At 39.8% G+C, this 21,267-nt stretch overlaps 1 protein-coding gene across 1 annotated transcript in view; it reads right to left on the reverse strand.

Annotated features, from left to right (window-relative positions):
- Positions 1 to 20,988, reverse strand: part of fbxw4 (F-box and WD repeat domain containing 4) — a 60,530-nt gene extending 39,542 nt beyond the window's left edge. The window contains exons 1-5 of the mRNA XM_041788823.1: positions 20,602 to 20,988; positions 17,334 to 17,429; positions 16,986 to 17,171; positions 13,630 to 13,762; positions 13,455 to 13,540 (exon numbers count right to left, since the gene is read on the reverse strand). Of these exons, the coding sequence (XP_041644757.1) occupies positions 13,455 to 13,540; positions 13,630 to 13,762; positions 16,986 to 17,171; positions 17,334 to 17,429; positions 20,602 to 20,786 (686 nt within the window). The 5' untranslated portion in view covers positions 20,787 to 20,988. The remainder of the gene's footprint in view (positions 1 to 13,454; positions 13,541 to 13,629; positions 13,763 to 16,985; positions 17,172 to 17,333; positions 17,430 to 20,601) is intronic.
- Between the last annotated feature and the right edge of the window lie 279 nt (positions 20,989 to 21,267).

The raw sequence follows: 21,267 nt of genomic DNA on the forward strand, positions 1-21,267 counted from the left end.
GCAAGGAACCCTCATATGAATGGACACATAAATGACAATGTGTATTGAAAACAATGACTTTTTTTTTTTAGACGCAATTAATCTACAGTAGGATGAATCTGAATATGAGGGTACAACAAGCTATAAGCTATAAAGGAGACGGCTGGGGTGGGGGAGGTGAAGCTGGCTTTAAGCTGACCACATCTGGGGGTATGAACTAATGCAAGCTTCATCAATATTAGATAGAATAGACTGGTTATTTCTGCTCATATTGCAAATTTGATACCCATTGCTTTATGAAAGGGGTTATCATTTTTATGTCACTCATTTTTACTAAAACAAAAAATACATAAAAGGATTCTTGTAAAATATATTTGAAAAACTGACATTTGAATTATTGCATAATGTGCATAAATCTCTGCTGCTGCAAAATATGAATGTATTAAACTGCTATTTTGACACATCTCAAGTTAAAGTAATATTGCAGCTTCTGCGATTTGTAAATTGCAGCAGGCCATATTGAGATATATGCAATTAATTGCCCAGCCCTACTATCTATCTATCTATCTATCTATCTGTCTGTCTGTCTGTCTGTCTGTCTGTCTATCTATCTATCTATCTATCTATCTATCTATCTATCTATCTATCTATCTATCTATGTGGAGGCAGCCTTGGAAAGCTGAGTGTCTGCACTGATGTTTCTGTATCTTGTAAGGCAGTGTCTTGCAGAGCAAACAGTCTTCTCCAGTAAAGCAGGGAGCGGAGCACACCTGTATGAGGCCAGCATGTAATGAGAGGTCTTTCTGCTCAGAGTGTGCGCGTTGCACTGGAAGTGTTCCTCATGTATGTTTATGTGTGTAGCAAGTGTGAGGCATCTGCAAGGTGTGTTTTCAAGAGAATGTCTGCCTGTAATACGTGTCTACATGGAGCTATCTGTGTGTAAGGAATGTAAGGTGTGTGTGAGTGTGTATGTGTATGTGTGAGTGTAATGAGGGGGTTCAGAGGGAGCTGTGATTATTCTCGCCTCCTGCGGTGTGGGTCCTCTGGCTCTGTGGGCCCCAGGGAAAGCGCCCTGTATTTAGCGTGTGGGAACGCACATTCTGCCCCCTTATCGCTGCATTGTTGCAGCCTCGATCTTTTCTTCTCTTTTTTTAACTAATTGAATTCTTGACTCCTGAGCCACAGGGACGGCTCGGGAGAGACCAAAGAGAAAGACATGAATTTCAGGCTTTTTCTTGCGGTTGAGTGGGGCAGAGCAGTGGGGGTGAAATTGGAGTGTGTGAGGTTGGGTGGTGGCGGAGGTGGTGGTGGTGGGGGGGGAGCAGAGAGAGAGGGCCGGCTTTGGCTGGCTGGGTGGCTGCTGTGGCGTCACCCTGTACTTTGATACTGGAGGTCAAAGGTCGTCCTCCCCCAGCGATGGTGAGAAAGTGGCGAATTGGGGACGGTTTATCCAACAATCATTTTCTCCTTTTGGAAATTTTCAAAAGCGCTTTTGGCCCCTGCAACATCTTTGTAGTTGTGGTTGAGGAATTCTAGACAAAACAATTGGAACCCCCTCCCTGTTCTCACCTCTCTTCAGGGTAGCTTCTCCCTTCACTGGCTTCTGCCCAGCCCCCCTTTCTATACACTAGTGGTCAGTGTAGCGTACACCCCATGCCAAACCCCACTCCGGCTTCATGTCAGGATACCCACCTAGTCTGGCAGGGAACCAGTGCAAGGCAGTGTGCAGAGATCTCTGACCCTATGCCGCTAAGCAAGACCGACCATCACAATAAAACAAAAAGCAATAAACCCAACATCAACACAAACACAAAAAAACGAAGATTCTTGCTTGTTAGCGTAGCCAAGCTGCAACGATATAAAGCCCAACTATCCAGCATGTTGGCTATCATAAATAATTCTAACAACTATATACAGACGGTGAACAGCACTACAGCTGGATTCACATCAACTCTGTTATTTCTGTAAATATTTAATGGCTGCACTGGTTCTCGTTCATCCAGGTCATGGTTATCCAAATCTTGGTCCAATGGGAGTAGCTGGTTTCTAGAACCTCAACTGGGTCCCAGTTTTAGCCTTTGGACCAATATTTGCCTATTATTTAATGTATGATAGAGCATGCTAAATTACAAGATTTGTCATGGCTGCTGCTACAATACAACCCTAAATTAGGGCTGCAGTCAGTGCAGGCAGGCCACAGAGTCAAGCGCTGCCATAAAACATATAATCAGCTGATCTCACACAAGCCCTCATCAGCTGACAGCAAGCTAATTTATTCTTAGCACTTACTGGCAAATCACTCTCATGTTATACTTAAACTGCTCTTGCCTGGCTATGCTTTGCTGCTTCCTCTGCAAGCCTCTTTTAACAGCCCTCCTCCGCCCCAGCTCCTCCTTTATTCTGCCTCTGACTTTATCAGTGTCATAACTGCGAATAAAGAAAAACTATTTACAACCACACATCATATGTATCCTGACTGAACTTCAGTTACTGTATAGTTGTAGTTATTATGTACGGTTGTACGTATTCACACAGCACACCAAGACTTGGCTCAAGCCCCACCAGTGTGCCTTGCCACACCATTTCAGAACCACTGCTCTAGACTAACCTAATCAGTAACAGTGTAGTTATTCTACCCTGGTTGGTAGTATAAATGAATAAAATTAACGCTGAGTCAGAGCCGACCAGCGTACACATGCTTGTTCCAGCCTGTGAACGTCCTGAACATAGATTCTGTTAAGAGAGCATGGAGTGTTAATTTACTGAGGTCTACAGGTAGGAGTACGAAAGACAACTTTCAGGTTCCAGGAGACTTGCTGTCTCTCTCCTCTGCTCTCTACATAGGAGATCTGTCTGCAGCTGTAAAGCAATTAGAAAATAATAACTTATTACTCTGCGTCATTGCTTTTGTCCACCAGCTCTCTCTCTCTGCCTGGATCACCCACTGCTGCGTTCTTCATTCTGTCTCACTCTCTCTCTCTCTGAGATTGTCTAACCAATAAGACTTCAATTAAAAGAGGGCCATTAGACCAGCTGGTTGACTGTTTGGTGTCAGCCCTACCATAAACATCTGGATTTTGCTTTAAAGTGCATCTTCAACAACTGTTTTGTTTTAATTCTGACATCCTCCAGCAGAATAAGTCATTATACCCGGGATCTGTCTGCTTCTCTGTCTTTCTCCACCACTAGGATTGGGCAGTATGTTTTTTTAATAACGCCATACCCTCCCCAAATTTTACTGGGGCTATACAGTATTGCCACCAGGTATCCAAAAAAAAATTTTTTAAAAATGATATAAGCACTTGTTGGAGTGCACATGCAAGCAGAGTGCACGCCTCCATAGGGACTTCATTTAATCCTTTATCAAAACACTTCAACTAAAAAAGAAAAAAAAAAACAAACAAACAAACAAAAACATTGATATCACTGGGGATCAGAGCTATGGGGATGCTTGACTCATGTACATTAAATATTTCACTGCATATGTAGTAGGGCCGAACTATTTTAGAAAATAATATAGTTGTGATTTTCCCCCAGTATTGCAGTGTCATTTGCAATTATTTATGAAGTTCCTAATTTTTTTCTCGACAAAAAATAAATCATTCTATATCATAACAAACACGATATTTAGTGATTTAACTGAAATTAAAAAACAAAATCCAAAACATTTATTTTGACTCATTGCAGATATGATTTGAATCGTTGTAGTGAAGGAATGATGATTTTACATCTTTATCATTTTTAATGTGACAAACCTGTACAAAAACATGGAAAGAGGGAGTTTTTTGCAGATAATTCTAGAAAAAGTAAACTTTTGAAAGTCTGCATAATGTGTAGAGCATCATGCAAACATGTTCTCTGCCTTAATAAACTGGTATTTTAAAACACATTTCAGGCCAAAGAATTACTGCAACTTCTGCAATTTGAAAATTGCAATGGAACATTTTGCGATTTAATCTAACTTTTAATTAGTGGCCCAGTCCTAACATGTAAGGATGTATCATATTAACAGCATGATTAATATTTGCAGAAGTTAGAAAGTGAATTATCGTAAGGGCTTTTATTAAAATCTCTGCATACATTAACAACAGATATATCAGTCCTCCATCCAAACCACTCCATGTTTCCTCTGATTTCACTTTTATAAAGGCAGCTAGCAGTTTCACAGATTAAGACTGAGATTACAGAAGGAAACAGTTAATGAGGTGTATTTCTATCCAAATCCATACCTCATGTTCACAGAGATAAGTATGAAGTGGACAAGCTCTGCCTTGTCCAAGAAACCCTATCAGCCGTGACTGAGTGAGAGAGCTGACCCGCTGCTACACATTTTCAGCTGCCCAGCCCACACCTCAACCTGTTCAATCTTGTTTAAATGGGAACAGGGACTGCAGGAAACACCTCAGTCAACTATCAGCTAACCACCTGCCCCACTTCCTTTTGCCTGGACCTGCAGAGAGCGGGTTTACAACAGTGAAGAAAACGATGGAGAGGGAAGAAAGTGGTTTGAACAAAACACTTGTCACTGAGGTTTTATCACACAGTCTTCTAAGCGACAGAATTTAATGCCACGTAGTTTTGAGCCTTAATTACCACAAAATATGAATAGAGGAAGTGCTAAATAATGATATTTATTATATTACAGTATGAAATAATTTGCCTGTCTGCTTTAAAAGTTGGGATAGGTAACAAAATCACTGATTTGTCCTGAATTTTTGCACTCTGTTGAGTGAAAGAAAACCATCTTTACTTCCTGTGCTACAGCGGCAATAATGTACAACACAAAATGCATCATGTTTTGTACAGAGCTGAAAAACCTCTTCTTCCTCAGTTTGTCTTGTGATTTTTCCTCCATTAAACTAAAAATAACGGATTAATACATTTTTCTTTATTGAAATCTAGGTTGCAGAAGGTGGAATTTACTGACTGATCTTTGAGGTAAAATTAAAACAGAGAAAATTCAAAGAGAAGACTAAAATACTCATATTTTTTTTACTATGGTCAAAGTTCATAAACCTTTAGGTTATTGTGAGACTGAAAACTAAACACAGTACAGCAGTATCACACAGGGGCAAACTTGGAAGAAACCGATAACATGGGGAACAAAAAGGTCTTCTTGGACCTTATATTACCTCCTGTAACCTCCTGTAGTGCCTCATCATATTTCCTTTGACCTGTCCAAAATTAGCTCTGCCAGTGGGCACAGACTGAAGCACACAATGGTGGAGAAAGGAATACGAGTGAGAAAAGCCATCTAAAATCAAAGAAAAAAAAGTCAAGGTCCCCAGCAACTGATGCGATCGATATCTTTTCCAAAGTGGGAGTGAATGTGGACAGACGTGGCAGTCTTGATCCGGCCTTGGCATTTAACCGCAACCACAACAATCCTCAGAATCAGAGCCTGATTCCAACAACACGGACATGGGGATGGAAACAGAGGTGGGAGGCCCGCCCACCTGTGCCTTCGCTGTGTTTGGATTTGGATGAGTTGTGATCGGGATCATGTGTAACATCCATACATATTACCGTATTAAATATCGTAGTCAGCGTGTTTTGAAGGTTGAGGGGAGGGAAAGAGGTCACAAGTACCAAAAAGGGGAAGCCTTTTTAGGGTTAGGCTGAATTCTGCGGTGTAAATATTAATGTGTGCCTGCAGGAATAACAGGAATCAAGGTTGATGCTTACACAAACCCACCCCTCATTTTTACAGTGCACATTTCAAACCCATGGGTCTTGTAGTTTAAGTGACAAATGCACTCCGCCTAGTGAAAAAAAAAAAAAATTGCTTTCATGAGGCAACACAACGTCACCACTGACCAAGTGGACCAAAAATGCTGATGTTTCTCCAGATCCTAACATTATTTTACTGCTTTCAACATTCCATGTCTGGAAATGCAAGATAATGACCACAATATCATGCTAAAATCTTAACACTTAAATATTCGCATAACTGTATCTCTTTAATGCAGTTACAGGTACACACGAGTCCAACAGCCAGTTTCTGGGTGCTGCCATCTTTGAATGGCCGCCATAACTGCGATGGAAACTGCGGCTGTCTGCTGGATTTGGGAGGAGGAGATTGTCGTTTTAAAAACATCAGTCAGCAGCTGATAAAGACGCCTTAAACAGACAAGCTTAAGTCAGATTTTACGCTGTGTATTCTAGAATTAGAGGAAAAATGTGGGATTAAGTGAAAGAAAACATATTTGTCAAATGTGTTCTTCACATACATACACATGCACATTTTTATCTATTTATATTGTTTCTAGTCTTAAAAACATGCAGCTCTAGCCTGATGACATTCAATAATTAAGAAGAATATTGAATATCTCTGTGTGGTAAGAGAATCTATGTAAAGTGCTCACTTTCATACAGGAAGAAAGTTTGTCATGACTTTAGGAGCAGCTTAGAAATCCACAAGTCCACAACCTCCCCATGTCCTTTAAATCTCTGTCCAAAAATAAAGTTACACACAGGAGTCATGTTTAAAGAAGAACACTCCTGCTCTTCTTTGGTCAGATTTCATTCAGACACAGTAACATTATAGTGAGACATATCCACAGTAAATGCAGCTCTTCAACTTATGATTTCCTTCTGGATTTAACTGGAGTTTAATGCTAAACTCCATAATCTATTTAAATTAGTATGAACTGAACACAAAACAAAATATGAGCAATATTAGATAATATTTGTGCATTTGAGAACTGGACACATAGGTCATGGTATTCCTGAGGAGAACATTGTTGCATCCAAACTAAAATGATAATATTTTAACTTTAAAGGAACATTTTGGGATTTTTAAAGTTGGGTTGAATGAGGTACTTGGCTATAGTAGTGGCATTAGCCTCCAGTGATTTCTGTAAGAGTTGATCCTTTATTATTAGAGTTTAGAGAATCCTCCAGCATAAACAGGCTTATATGGTATGTTCTATCCATGTAGTTTAGTGAGTTTTAATTAAAAATGGGCCAAGAAAATGTGTTTACTCATATGTATCCTATGTTGAAAAAAATACAAAGAACTTGATTTCTACCCAAAAAAGCCTTGGTGTAGGGCGCTAAGTTGATCCATACCAAACTCTCTCATCCATGTCTTTATGGACCTTGCTTTGTGCACTGGTGCACAGTCATGTTGGAACAGGAAGGGGCCATCCCCAAACTGTTCCCACAAAGTTGGGAGCATGGAATTGTCCAAAATCTCTTGGTATGCTGAAGCATTCAGAGTTCCTTTGACTGGAACTAAGGGGCCAAGCCCAGCTCCTGAAAAACAAGCCCACATCATAATCCCCCCTCCACCAAACTTTACACTTGGCACAATGCAGTCAGATAAGTACAGTTCTCCTGGCAACTGCCAAACCCAGACTCGTCAGACTCATCAGAGAGCGAGATTCGTCACTCTAGAGAACGCCTCTCCACTGCTCTACAGTCCAGTGGTGGTGTGCTTTACACCACTGCATTCAACGCTTTGCATTGCACTTTGTGATGTATGGCTTGGATGCAGCTGCTCAGCCATGGAATTCGTTCCATGAAGCCCTCTACCACTGTTCTTGAGCTAATCTGAAGGCCACATGAAGTTTGGAGGTCTGTAGTGATTGACTCTGCAGAAAGTTGGCAACCTCTGCACATTACGTGCCTCAGCATCCGCTGACCCCGCTCCGTCATTTTACGTGGCCTACCACTTGGTGGCTGAGTTGCTGTCATTCCCAATCACTTCCACTTTGTTATAATACCACTGACAGTTGACTGTGGAATATTTAGGAGCCAGGAAATTTCACCACTGGACTTGTTGCACAGGTAGCATCCTATCACAGTACCACGCTGGAATTCACTGAGCTCCTGAGAGCGACCCATTCTTTCACAAATGTTTGTAGAAACAGTCTGCATGCCTAGGTGCTTCATTTTATACACCTGTGGCCATGGAAGTGATTAGAATACCTGATTTCAATTATTTGGATGGGTGAGTGAATACTTTTGGCAATATAGTGTATGTTAACTAAGGTGTATGGAGAGTACTACATGTCACATTCAACAGCACTAAGATTAAGTGACGGCAGGGAGCAGGTCCAAATCCATGACTGTTCTAGGCTCCCATGCACATATAAAACTTTCAACAAATTAAACTAAGTAATGAAAACAATTAAGAACGACAGCAGAAAATGTCTCCATTGATGAAGAGACGGTTTGGCATTTGGCACTAAAATTTCAACATGAAAGTGTGTCCAAAGTTGTCCAAAAACTTCTGACTCCTGATCTAAAGGAAAAACCCAAGCCAGTCAATTCACTGGAAAACATGAACGTCACCAAGGATGAAGGCAGCACGGCAAAGCAAGTCCAAATCCAAGGCCATGATGACCGTTTTCCTTGACATTAAGGGGATCATTTTGGAGGAGTGGGTTCCCGAAGGATCAACATTGAATCAACACTTACAAACAGGTTCTAGAAAAAAAGCAAGAAAACATCAGAAGAAAGAGAACACAGTTGTGGAAAAATGGTTTCATTCTTCATGAAGACAACACTCCAGCTCACACTTAGCTCCCAGTAAAGACGTTTCTGGCCCTAAAACAGATCACAGTGGCCATCACCCTGCCTATTCACCTGATCTAGCACCATGGGACTTTTTTGTTTTTCCTAAGATCAAGTCTGAGCTCAAAGGAACATTTAGAGTCTGTGTCAGAAGTTTAGAAAATAACCAGAGGTTGTGAGACAGAAGAAGACCTACTGCTCTGCTTTGATCAGTGAAGACTTGAATGCAGCGGTGTGTCGATGCAGAAGGAGAGGAGATTGAAGGAGAATTCTCCCTACCTTTAAGCCCATTCACAGAGAGCATTCATATAAATTTATATACAATAACTAATAATACAGGAAAATGAAGGCTATGATAAAGGAACAGTGCATGGATACATTGGAGGAAGTTGGTGTTCCACCTCACTGGCAGGGCTTATCCTTCTGGTGAGACAGAAGTTACACCTAGCATGCTTTGTTTCAGATCCTTTTGTAACTTTAAACTACACGGCTTAGGCTTTAATGTGAAAATGTTTGTTGTCCTTCCAGGATCGAGCCTGAGAAGTGACTTATTTGGTGTGCTGGTCAGAGGAGAGTTTAATAGGTTTATCAGTGAGTTGACACCTGGTTTTCAGAGGAGTTTTAATTAACCAGGCCGCTGGTCAGTGAGAGGTAGGGAGCAGGTTTCCATTATGAGGGGGCTGCGTGCTGGAGCATGGTCTGCTATTTCAGCCAGCAAATTGGAGAATTAATGATGTGAATAATCTGCCTGTTCCTCTTAGATCTGAGAGACGCTCCCAGACCTGGATCAGACAGGCAAGGCCACCATGCTTGTATGTTGATAAAGTGGATTTCTTTTTTTTCCTGTGTGAAACTGTCACAGTTTAAGGCAAAGATGGTGACATATTATCAGCTCTCCAATTATCTACAGGGCTTCAAGAGTTAAATGAGACTTGGGCTGAAAGTGCGTAAGTAGTGAGGAATACATGCTTGTATCTTCAATGTTTTTTTGTACAAAGGCCCATATGTACTGATGGAGAGCAAAGTTCTACTGGAGAACTACTAAATCCTTTCTGTAGCAGAGAGGAAGGTAGAGGGGGCTGAGGTTTGTGCCCCATTACAATCTTACAGTTAATAGATGATCTGGTTTAACATGAAGGTGTTTCCAATTCTGATCACTTCTGAGCCTAGTCTCAGCTCTTATCCACCTTTAAAGATAATGCTGCTCCCACTGTGCAGTATTGGACTCACTGTCTACACTGTATGAGTTTAATGTTTACTTCTCAGCTTTCTTTGAAATCAATTTTAATTTGAAGGTGGAGATACAGAAGTGTTGAGGTTTGTGTTCACATGATCTTGAAGGCCAACCTTGCAAAGCCAACAGATCAGCTAGATTTAATGTCTGTCATCAGGAAAACCCATCTTACAAAGCTTGAAGCTAGAATGCTTGTTACCAGAAAATGACCGAACCAATCAGCATCGTTTGAGGAGTGAATGGTAAACAGACTCTACTCTACTACTCTGAGTGCTTTTACCACCACAGGTCACACTTACCCATTCACACCCAATCACTCCACATTCACACACTGAATACTGATGGCTGATTCAAACGCCATGGAGAATTGGTCATCAGTATTCAAACACATGTACACGACACCAACGCACAAGGAGCATATTAGGGTTAGGTTTCTTGCCCAAGGACACATCGACATGTGACTGCAGGAGCTAGGGACTGAACCCATGACCATCCGGTTTCTGACTGACTCTACCTCCTGAGCCACAGTTGACTGTAGCTACAGGTGCAGTTTTTCTTTGCAAAAACAGCAAGACTCAAGAGAATGTGAAGCAGTCTGGAGCAGCGTTTCTGCTAGACCTTTTTTGTCCCCGGTCATAATGACCGGCAGTCCTCAAGAGTTCTGGCCATTTAGAACAACTACCGGACATTTGCTTTAACATTATGTTGTTGCATTAACAGCAGCAAAACGCATAAATCTGATATTCTGTGATATATCGATACATACAATCTGCGCTAAACGGGAGAGAGGACACATTTTTTATTTCCAGACCTGACCCAAAACCGAGACAGTAGAAACCAAGCAGGCAGTAAACCTGAGTAATTATTATCCTGTTATTACAGAACCGACGGCACAAAGACTTTCTCTTATTTTTCTTTGTGTAAGTGGTTTAGAGTATCAAAATAAAGACTGCCTCTTTTCCTTACACACGCAGTCAGTTACACAATATACACCCATGTTAAACTGATAAACAACAACAGTTAGCTTTACATCAGCACCATTAGCCTGTTAGCGCATTGGCTATCATAACTTAGCTTACAACAGCCAAATACCATCCTCCACCAGCATCCAAACATAACTCCCCAGTGCTCTGTTAACTGGACACTGCGTTAGAACTCTACATTTCAAATGAAAAATGAGTCTTATCGTCAGCTGCTAATATCAGTCCTCAAGATGATATCACTGTAGCATCTGCTAAAGCTGGAAATCCAACCATCCTAGTTTATTTGGACTAGTCCCGAAAAGACAAAAGCCCCACAGCAGATAGTCCGGTCCAGCCCTACTCTCATTAACGGCTTATCCAAGACTACTTCTGCTAATTAGCCGGCGTAGCCCTCTCTCTCTCTCTGCTGCATTGGTGTTTTAGCCGCTCAGCGATGACGCACTCAAAATTCCTCTGTACCGCTGATGATATTAAGCCTTTGGTAAACCAGGAAAACCTCATTGAGACTGAAATTCTGTTTTACAGTATGAGAAAGTTCTGGTCAAACTTTCCCACCTTCCCTGCATAGTCCCCAGGGATACCGAGCACGCACAGAGATAGGCTTGCTTTGACGTCATCGTGCATACATAATTAGCCATGTGCTTACCGTCTGAGGAGATAAACAACCCCAGCAACGCAGGACAGTAGATGTAGTAAGATTAGACAACTTTTAGTTTATATTAACGCATTCTCACAACATATCGTCTAGGTTACACAAAATATAATATGCAAGTATTCAGTATTTACTTATCTGGTCATTTGCATGTTTTCTGCCAGACATTTTGACCGGTAATATTCTTATCTGCCGGACTTACGTCCTTTTTACCGGCCAATGACTGGTAATTGCTGGCTAACGGAAACTTAGGTCTGGAGTGTCATTTTGGCATAAACGGACTCACTAATTATAATGTCTCGTATCAGAGAAACGAATAGCGTTTTACTTCATTTGTGTAGTAGGTAGCCTTCTTAAAAAGGTAAATCCTTTTCAAACAGAATTGAAATACAGTAAAAATAGCTAAAATGGGTTAATAATGCCAAAAAATGGTGGCAAAGGTGGTAAGATTAGATTTTAAAATTAGCAGAAATGGGTTAGAAGTGCCAAATATTAGATAAAAGTGGCAAAAACTAACCAAAAAATGTCAAAAACGGGTTAAAATGGGAAAAAAAGTTTAAGTTGCAATAAAAGGTGGAAATTAGGGATGAAAAATTGATAAAAATTGGCAATAAAAGGGTTAGCTAATAGGCAGAAATGGGTTAAACCTGCAAAAATGGGTATATCAAATTGTGAAATGGGGTGTCAAAAGTGGTAAAGAAGGGTAAATATTGGCAATGATGGGTCAACAGAGCCAACAACTGTGTGGCAAGATTTGGTTTAGAAGTGGCAAAAAACAGGCAAGCAGAAAAAAGTTGTGGAAAGTAGGGGTGCACAGATTGCAATTTCCTGGCCGATCACCGATCTTTAAAACGCATGACCTGCCGATTCCGATTTTGGCCGATACCGATTTGTTTTTTATAACCGACAGCATACACCTTCAATGTTCCAATCTTATTTTATTGAAAAACATTGAACAATACCCGTGAAACAATACAAACTTGTTTTAACTGCACATGAAGTAGTTCTCTCAAATATAAATGAAAAGTTTAGAGCATTGCTGTCCAAACTACTAAATTATATCAGTTCCTTTAGTCTTTCATTTTTCACATTTTAGTAGGTAGAGGTACATATGAAACCGATCTTATCTAAATATCGGCCAATCACCGACCCCCCAAAATTAAGGAAATCAGTGCATTCCGATTCCGATTTTGGCCGATCGATCGGTGCACCCCTAGTGGAAAGGGTTAAAGAATTGACAAAAAATGGGTTTTAAATGGCAAAAATGTGTTAAAACTGGCAAAATTGGTGGGAAAAAGTGACAAAAATGGGTTAAAATTTAGCAAAAAAGGTATGAAGTAGCAACAGTGAAATTTAAATAAAATTCTTAGGTTTTTTTATGGCATCTGGAGACCCCCTCTCACTGTCTCACAACCCCCAATGGGGTCCTGACCCCAATGTTGAGAACCCCGCGATAGAGAACTGGACAGAGCTTATTTATTCTCAGTGAGTCAGATATAATCGAAGAGGGGTCTGGGGTCCTCATCAGAACATCCAACCCTGAAATCCATTAATTATAGAGGATATTTACGCATTAATTTGTTGGGGGAGGTGATTAACAATTGTATAAGGTTGGCTAGAAAACAAGGGTATATCTTACTCAAGGTGCCTGCTAAAGTTTAAGACCTCTCTCTCACTGGTAAAAATCGGACTCTTTAAGATGTTTTATGGCCTTAAATTGTAAATGTGCAATTTAAGGCTATTGAGGACCTTTCAAGGATCTGCAGGAGCTCTGTATAAGGTGAACCTGTATTTTAGGTGTTCAATAGCATGCACATATCAAATATAAATCAATAAAAGCATAAAAAAGGAAAGTCTATGATCTCCCAATTGTAAAGGGTGAGGCGACTGCAACCATGCATCAGTGGATCTTCTGAACTTTAAGTTCTGGCATATTTGACTGTACTGTGCAGATTTTCTGGACTCGCACAGACATTCTGCCAAAAGAAATCCTCTCTGACTGACAAATCCCTGCCACAGTAGTCCACCTCTATCTAAACAGGCCTGTTAACTAAAGTCTGGAGAGCGAGGATGAGGAGAGGCTTACCTCAGTGCAGGACTGATAGCGACAGACCACACTCTGTCGTACATAGGAATTATGTTTCTGGTGCAGCTGGAAGTCAAAGTCCAAATCTGGAAAACCAAAAACACCAGTCAGCACCTTTTCAACGTGTGCTTTACTTTTATGCATGTTGTGGCATGAGCTGTGTTTGTTTTCTGACCCGGGCCGTTCGGTCTCTGGAGCCACTGATGATGAGTCCGTCCTTAGAGTCCAGACAGTTGACCTCCTGGTTGTGACCAGATAACTCCATGGACGTGTCACTCTTCCTGCTGTGGACCAGGATCTTGCCATCACTGACAAAGACAAAGAGGATTTTTTTTATGAATAGCCAGATGTGGAAGTTATAGCCTTAATGAACACAAAATAACGGTTAAAATGGTGACCATCTGACAACTCAAACAGCTTCATAAACTTAAAGCTATACTTAAATCCACTCCACATTCACGCATTCATTCTACACATTGTATTGTTTATTAACGGACTGTACCACTGAGCCACAGCCACCTATAATCAACTTAACACAAATACCATTGCTCAAACCTACACAATCATGTTAAATTTGTGTTATTTGTAGTTATTAAGTAAAGATGAAAATATGTTGTGGGATTTTGATGTTAGTCCTTAAAAAATTCAAAACTCAACTTTGCTCTACCAATAATTGTCAAAAAAATACGACTGAAGTGAACACAGTGTTCAGAGTGAGTTGAAAAAAAAAAAAAAGGCGAGGTAACTCATCCCACCTTACACAGAATCATCCACAGACAAATTCATGTTCAGCTGATTAGAAATGATTTTTTTGTCATTCAAAAACCCACACAAACACTGCACAACATTCATTTATGTCTGGTTGGTCGTGATTTTAAAGCATAACTCTTTCGAATATAAAACAGATGTTAAATAAAACAAGAAATTCCTCTGGGAATAAACATAAATGACCAGCTTTAACTAGTCTAGAGCCTTTTCTGCATTGACCTTTGGGTAAAATGTCATATCTTTCAAAGGTAACACTTTACCACTCTCAACCAGGGAATGCTTCAGCTTTCAAGTTTCAAGGGTAATCTGAAAGCGTGGCTCAGGACAAACCAGAATTGTGCATTTGACAATTATCAATATTATTTTAACCCCTTGTTCTCCTGTACTAGCAGATATACAGAGCTCTGTCTGTCCAAATCTCCTTGTGACTTTAAATTTGTTTTAATTTGTGCTTCTTGGGAAAATTTGATATTTAGTTTGTACTGTTATTGGGATTAATAATGCTAAGGAAATTACAAGTACAGAAGGACGAACATGTACCAGTAAAAACTCATTTTAATATTTATCTCCCAATTCAATGTCAAAGTAAGACACCTGGGTGTGATGAAGACTTTCTTACACATATTTTCAGAGTGTTAGCAAAGGAGGCCTAGCATTTACTCTGTTTTATAAATAAGATCAAATAAACTTACATTATTATGAAATTATCTTTTTTTCCCCTTCTTGGGAAATATTTGTTAAAGCAAGAACTTATTTTGATCCTATAATCAGATTGTATCGGATTGAAGTCGACCAAACCGAATCGAATCAGATTCGACCGAATCATTCTGTATTTTGAATCATCAGTGAATTGAATTGTAGTCTGTGATTCAAGATTTGAATCGAATCGTCTTGAGAAGGTGTTACTGATAGGTTTGGGGTCTTTTCTCTTTCTTACTTTCTTTTCCCCTCAATCTATGAACTGGTATTAAACAGAGATGCAGCAGCTGTGTGTAAATACATTGTCGGGTAAAGCCTGGGAAACAAAGACTACAAATCCCAGCGACACAGGTCGGTGTTGGGAGACGTCACTTCTGGTCTGTGTGTTTGAAAACTGGTTGATTGTGAAATTGGGGACACCTGTACAGAGAGCAGTGGGTATTCGCAGCAGCTGCAGAGCCATGGTATAGAGACGCCGTAAAGAACTACTTCACTCTTACATCTGATGGACCAACATGTGAAGTTGTGTAGTTCAGCACGCACTGTGCCTGCTTAGCTGCATGAGTTTAGCCCACGCGTTGTAAACCTGCACCACCGTTTCCGCCATCTCTCCGCCACAACACAACAAAACCTGAATGAAACCAACCAGACGGGGCTGGCAGCTCGTGGGAGCCAAAGACTGTGCTTGTTGGGTAACAGAGGAAGGACGCTGTGGTCGAGGTCCAGACTTCACGCCAGGCACACACAGCTGCCATTTATCCGCCTCTGGTTTACTGCTCAGCTCATGGTTGTGTTTTCATGTTTGGATGCAGTGACCGCAACTCCATTAATTGGGGTCGTCTAAGTTGCATTCATAACAATGGAGAGATTCACACCTGAAATAGATCATCATATCTATCTTTTCCAGTGCAATATTATATGCATAAACACATCTGTAAATGCAAACTATGTACAATAGGGCTATGTGCAATAATATTAGCACTTTACCTAACCAGGCCAAGGGCGATGTGCAATCTCTTCTTTAAGTGCACTCATGATCATGTGCAATATATCAGCACACTTGCACTTTAGCTCTTTACTGTCTGCCTAATGCACATTAACTGCAATGGTCTCTTTACTCCTGGTCTGTCTTAAGCTAAGGTCATTCAGCAACCTACTGTATTGTTATATTTGGGTCTTTGTATTTTACTGTCCTGTCTATGTTGTCTGGTCTCGTGGTGTTGTCTGATTTTTGTGTAGATTTTTAATGTACTCTTTGTTGTATATAGCATCAACCTGCCAGGGACTACAGATGGAAATTAGCCTATGGCTACAATCCGGCATATTTACATGTCTATGTTCATTAATGTGCATTGTCCCTCGTAATAAATGTTAGATAAAAATGAGTCTCTAAATAAGTCTCTAAAATGAGTATAAGCACCCAGAGTTGGTTAAAGCTAGTTTTATCATCAGTTTCATGCTCTGTAATGAACAGTAGCTTCTGTCACAGTAATCAAAGACTTGATCTGACAGTATGATCTATTTTTACTAGAGCTGTCAAAAGGTAAAAAACTTTAATCGCAATTAATTGAAGAATTTTTGTAGTTAATGGTGATTAATTGAACCCTTTGTATAGCGTTTTAAAATTCCACTATTTTGCATTAAAAAAAAATTGGGGGTCATTTTTTTATTTTTCTACTGGCTTAAATTAGGGGGTAATTTACTTCCTTTTTAGATACAGCTCTGTTTTTAGAGGTAGATCTAGGATTTCAGCATTAGGAACTTGTTATACAATGACATGAAGTGAGAGGTCATTAACAATGATCAGATGACTTCTGACTTGTCTGCTGAGCTGTCTCTGAGTTTTTCAGACATTAAGAAGCAGTGGTGGACTTATTTTGCATCTCTGTGGCTGCAGGGAGATGCTGACGCGCCTTAACCAAAGTGTGCTGAAAGGAACAATAAAGAACGCAATTAATTGTGATAAAAAAAATAATGCACTTACTGTGGACCTTAATTAATCAGGATTAACTTGATTAATCTAGACAGCCCTAATTTTTACCAAATAAAGAAAGTCTGAATTACCTTCCTCCACTTATCAGGTCAGACTCTGTGAGAACGAAGCGACACACGTCGCCCTTGTGGCCTGAGTAGATTTCAAATGGATTACGTTGAAGTTTCCTGGAGTCTTGGCGTTGATAATATGCTCCAATCTCAGCAGCTTGAGACAGAAACAGAATGTCCCCATCCAGCTGCAACCATGGTAGCAGTCTGTAAAGTAGACAAATGAGATTAGTGATTTAAAAACACCAGACTTTAGACCAGTCTTACTTTAATTTCATACCTATTGATCATGTTTAGCATCATTTTGCATATTTTCTTGGTAATGCGTATTAAAACAAAGTTGACACATCTCAGCCTTTTGATATTTACTTGGTTTTCCATTTGAGAAGAATCGCTCTCCTGCAGACTCCACCGTACCAGTTTTGTGCAACTTTCACTCTCTCCTTCAGTGGGATGTGGGGATATCTGCAAAGACAGTTTAACTTTACAACACCTGCATCACTGTGGACATCTAGAAGGTTGAAAATCTCTTAAATACAGTTTACCCAACTGCTAGTAAAATGTTTAACATTAGTTGATGGTCATTCCCCTAGATGTACATTTTTTGATGGTTTCTCTTTGTGCAAACTCTTCTGGTTTGATTTGTTCAGGTATTTTGGAGTGGTCTGTTCCCCACTCCATCATGTAGGTGGATTTATGCTCTAGAAATGTCAAAGGAAATACTCCCAATGATAAATTTTAATAATGATACCGATTTGAGGGGCTGGTTTCGGTCATTTGGATGCCCCAACAAAAACTACTAAGAGGCTTTTCCTAATTTAAAAGCAGTCAAATCAGTCTTAGTGTTATTTGTGTATCATTTTAGCTTAGGGGAATCAGTCAAAAATGATTTCAGGTTTATGTATTTTTTTATATTTCATGTCATATTAGATGTCTGTTGTGCAGGCTAATTTTGTGGGTGGGGTTTTGACCGCCATGCTCTCCAGCACTGAATAAAAGAATTTAAACACATTTTTGATACTTTATACTTCCTTATTCTGAGTCATCTTACAGAGATAACAATCCTGTCTTCAACACATCTATAAAGTCATTATTACATCCGGTGGGCAGGCCTGCCAAAAGAACTGGCTGGGCCCCTGACAAACCCAGTGAACGGTCCCTCCCCAGTTGTAATTTATTGATGGTATCAGTGCACGTGTGTTGGACCAGTAGTATTGGTGCTAACATGCATCCTGGCGGACAGTTCCCTTATTTTGGAGCTGAAGAGAGTGTCAAGCTATTATTGGGAGCTGATGTTGAAATATTATTCTTTGTCTCTTTTTTTATTATCTTTGAAGCGAAACTTGCCACTTCATTTGCCACTTGTCTTTCATTTTGTCACATTTTCCTCTTGCAACTTATTTTTGCCATTTTAACCCCTCTTTGCCATTTTTCAAATCCAATTTCTTCACCTCCTCTGCCCATTTTTGCCACTTTCATACCATAACTGCAACTTTATAAAACTTCTCACCACTTTTCTACCTGTTTTGCCACTTTGAATTCTGCTGTTGACACATATAACACCTTCTTGTCACTATTTAACCTCTGTATAAAGACTTTTCTACCTTTTTGCCACTTTGTCTATTTTTGCCTCAGATAACCCATTTCTACGACTTTTAATCCCTTTTTACCAATTGTCAGTGTTCTCATTTTACTATTTCAGACCCATTTTTGCCCCTTTCACTACTTTTTATGTCCCATTTTTACCACTTTTTTTTAACCCAATTTTGCCTTTTGTCACAATAATTTTATTTATTTTCCTGTTAAAGTGTCAGATTCTCCTTTATTTCCCGCCATCCTGACATTCATGCACATCATGGCTTAGCTATGAAGTCTGACTTTTCTTCCCAAATGGTTTAGTTTAAGCAAGGTAATTCTGCTTTAAGAAAAAGAGTTTACATTTCAAGAACACCAAATACTTGGGCAAAATTTACTAAAAGTTTTTTTTTTTTTTTTTTGCAAGAAAATGTGATCAGTCTAGATAGCAATGGGTTGGAGAAAAACTGCAGACATCTTTACAACAAAATGTTTCTTTTTAAAGGAAACTGAGAGTGTGAACCCCTCTGAAATGTTGATTTGTGTCAACACTGATGATAACTTATGGACTGTTTTGGTCATAATTTATTGTTCCCATTCTTTTTTTTTTTAAACTAAATCTGGCTAATCTGCAGGGTGTTGTTTGCCCCCTGCCTGATTATCTTACTGTATTTTATGGTTTATCATCCTTTTAATTCTTCTCAAAGTCACCGCTGGTTGGTTTCTGAAATTAAATCAGAAGTTAAAATATGCTTGAAAGATATCTTTTACAAAGTTACAAATGAAACTCATTATTATGAATCACAGGTTTGCTTTGGTTGATCAACTCTAGTTTTCAAGGAAACTCTAGAAAACACCCATGATATTCAGATGGACACCAGTGGGTTTACTAATAGGACACAGCAGGTAACTGCCCCAGAAGTCCGATAGTCCAAAAGCATTTGTCTTCAACTGGTGTGTCTTATTAGACACTCTGACTATAAATCACTGAGGAAATTTAGAGCAAAGCTAGTTTGTGAGATTGTATTCTTCCAATACTGAACATTCTAGGCTCGACTTCACAGTGGCAGGGGGAGGAATGGGGTGTACAGGGGTTATCTGGTCATGGATGGTTGTTGTTTAAAGTTTTACGGAATGACCTAAAAGGCCAGACAGAGGGGATGAAATTCCATTTCAGCCTGTACAGCTGGTTGTTATAGCTCCTCCCTTTTTCTGTGTTTTTAGTTTATTTAGTTTAGTTTGCATGTCTGAGCAGGAGGAATACAGGACAGTTGTCATGGACTTTATTGTGCTGATGTGGGCTCAGCCACCTTTAGCTGAAAGACCACTGATCACAATATTAGGAAAAAAAATTGCATTTAGATTATTTTCCCAAACTGGAAGTCAGTTACCCTTAGTTTAAGACAGTAGAAAAATTCCAAATGAGACAAAAAAAATAGTTTTGAGTAATAATTTAAAAATTTAGATGATGCAATTTATTGTAACTAATGACAGAAATTCTAATATTAATCGTTATAAAAATGTAATCTTTTGACAGCTCTAATCTTAATTATCATTGTTGTTGGAAATTACCTCTATTATTAGCTGTTGTAACAACCAAGTTTATCCCAATGGTAGATCACAACAAAGTAGATCTTTTTTTAAGCTGCATATTGTACTGAGTTTTACAGAACACCTACTCACTTAGCTGATAATACTGACATTTCTTTAGTTAATTCATGATAATTTTTCATTGAAAAAGCAGTAACCACTGCCCTTTAGTGTGGAGTGGCCTGATGGTCCAGCTGGATGCTCAACATGTTCAGAATAGCTGCAGCTAACATTCAGGGGGTGGGCCTCAGGGCTGGAGGGGGGGTTAGCCAGAGTCACAGGTACAAACCAGAGGAACAGCAGCCTCTACTCTACCTTCATCCAGAGGCTGTACCCAGATATGTAAAGTTCACATGGCAGGTGTCCTACCGCCTACATACAGTGTGGCTACAGTAAAAGCTGCTGAAGCTAGGCTACATGTCAGTTATATTAATAAAGTTTATGCTAACGCTAAGTGATTCAGCGTGCTTACATGTCCGTCCCATTCCGAGTAATTCCAGTGTTTAAAAACTCTTTGGCAATCTTCCTCCACACAACGTCCCGATTCACATAGTAGTAAATCCTTTTACAGACTTGAGAGAGGCGACAGAGAGACTTGTAGTCCAAACAAGACAAGATCTGGTAGAGAACATCCTCAGGTAGCTGTGATAACAGCATGGTGAGCCCTCTGACAGCGCTGGTATGCCGTCCTCAGGCTCTCTCTGTCCGGGTCGCAGCGGCCTGTCGGCCCGCTCACGGTGGTGGTTTTTAGAAAAACGTGTTAAAGAAAGTAAACAATATTCCATCTTTCAGAGAGGAATAACACTGGAGACAAAACAGGAAGCCATTCCAGCAACGATGGGAGAGCGCATGACGACAAAGTCACGTAACGCGACGTGATGACGTGGATGCTGGGTTTGGCTGGGTTTCCTCTTACAGTAATAATTTTACACATTTACGCATTTTCATTCAGCAGAGCGAATGTTATTTTGAGTGTGTTAAATTCACAAAAATAAAATAAATGTTAGAATTTAAATTACTTTCTCCTTAAACCTCTGTAAGAAACAAACCTCCTTCGCTGGGCATGAAAAGTTAATGTAAAAGTTGGCAGAATAATGAAAACTGCTCTTGTTTCATACGTGGTGTAAGTGTTTAGCCC

The sequence above is a fragment of the Cheilinus undulatus genome, linkage group 6 (assembly GCF_018320785.1).
Source record: "Cheilinus undulatus linkage group 6, ASM1832078v1, whole genome shotgun sequence".
Taxonomy (NCBI): domain Eukaryota; kingdom Metazoa; phylum Chordata; class Actinopteri; order Labriformes; family Labridae; genus Cheilinus; species Cheilinus undulatus.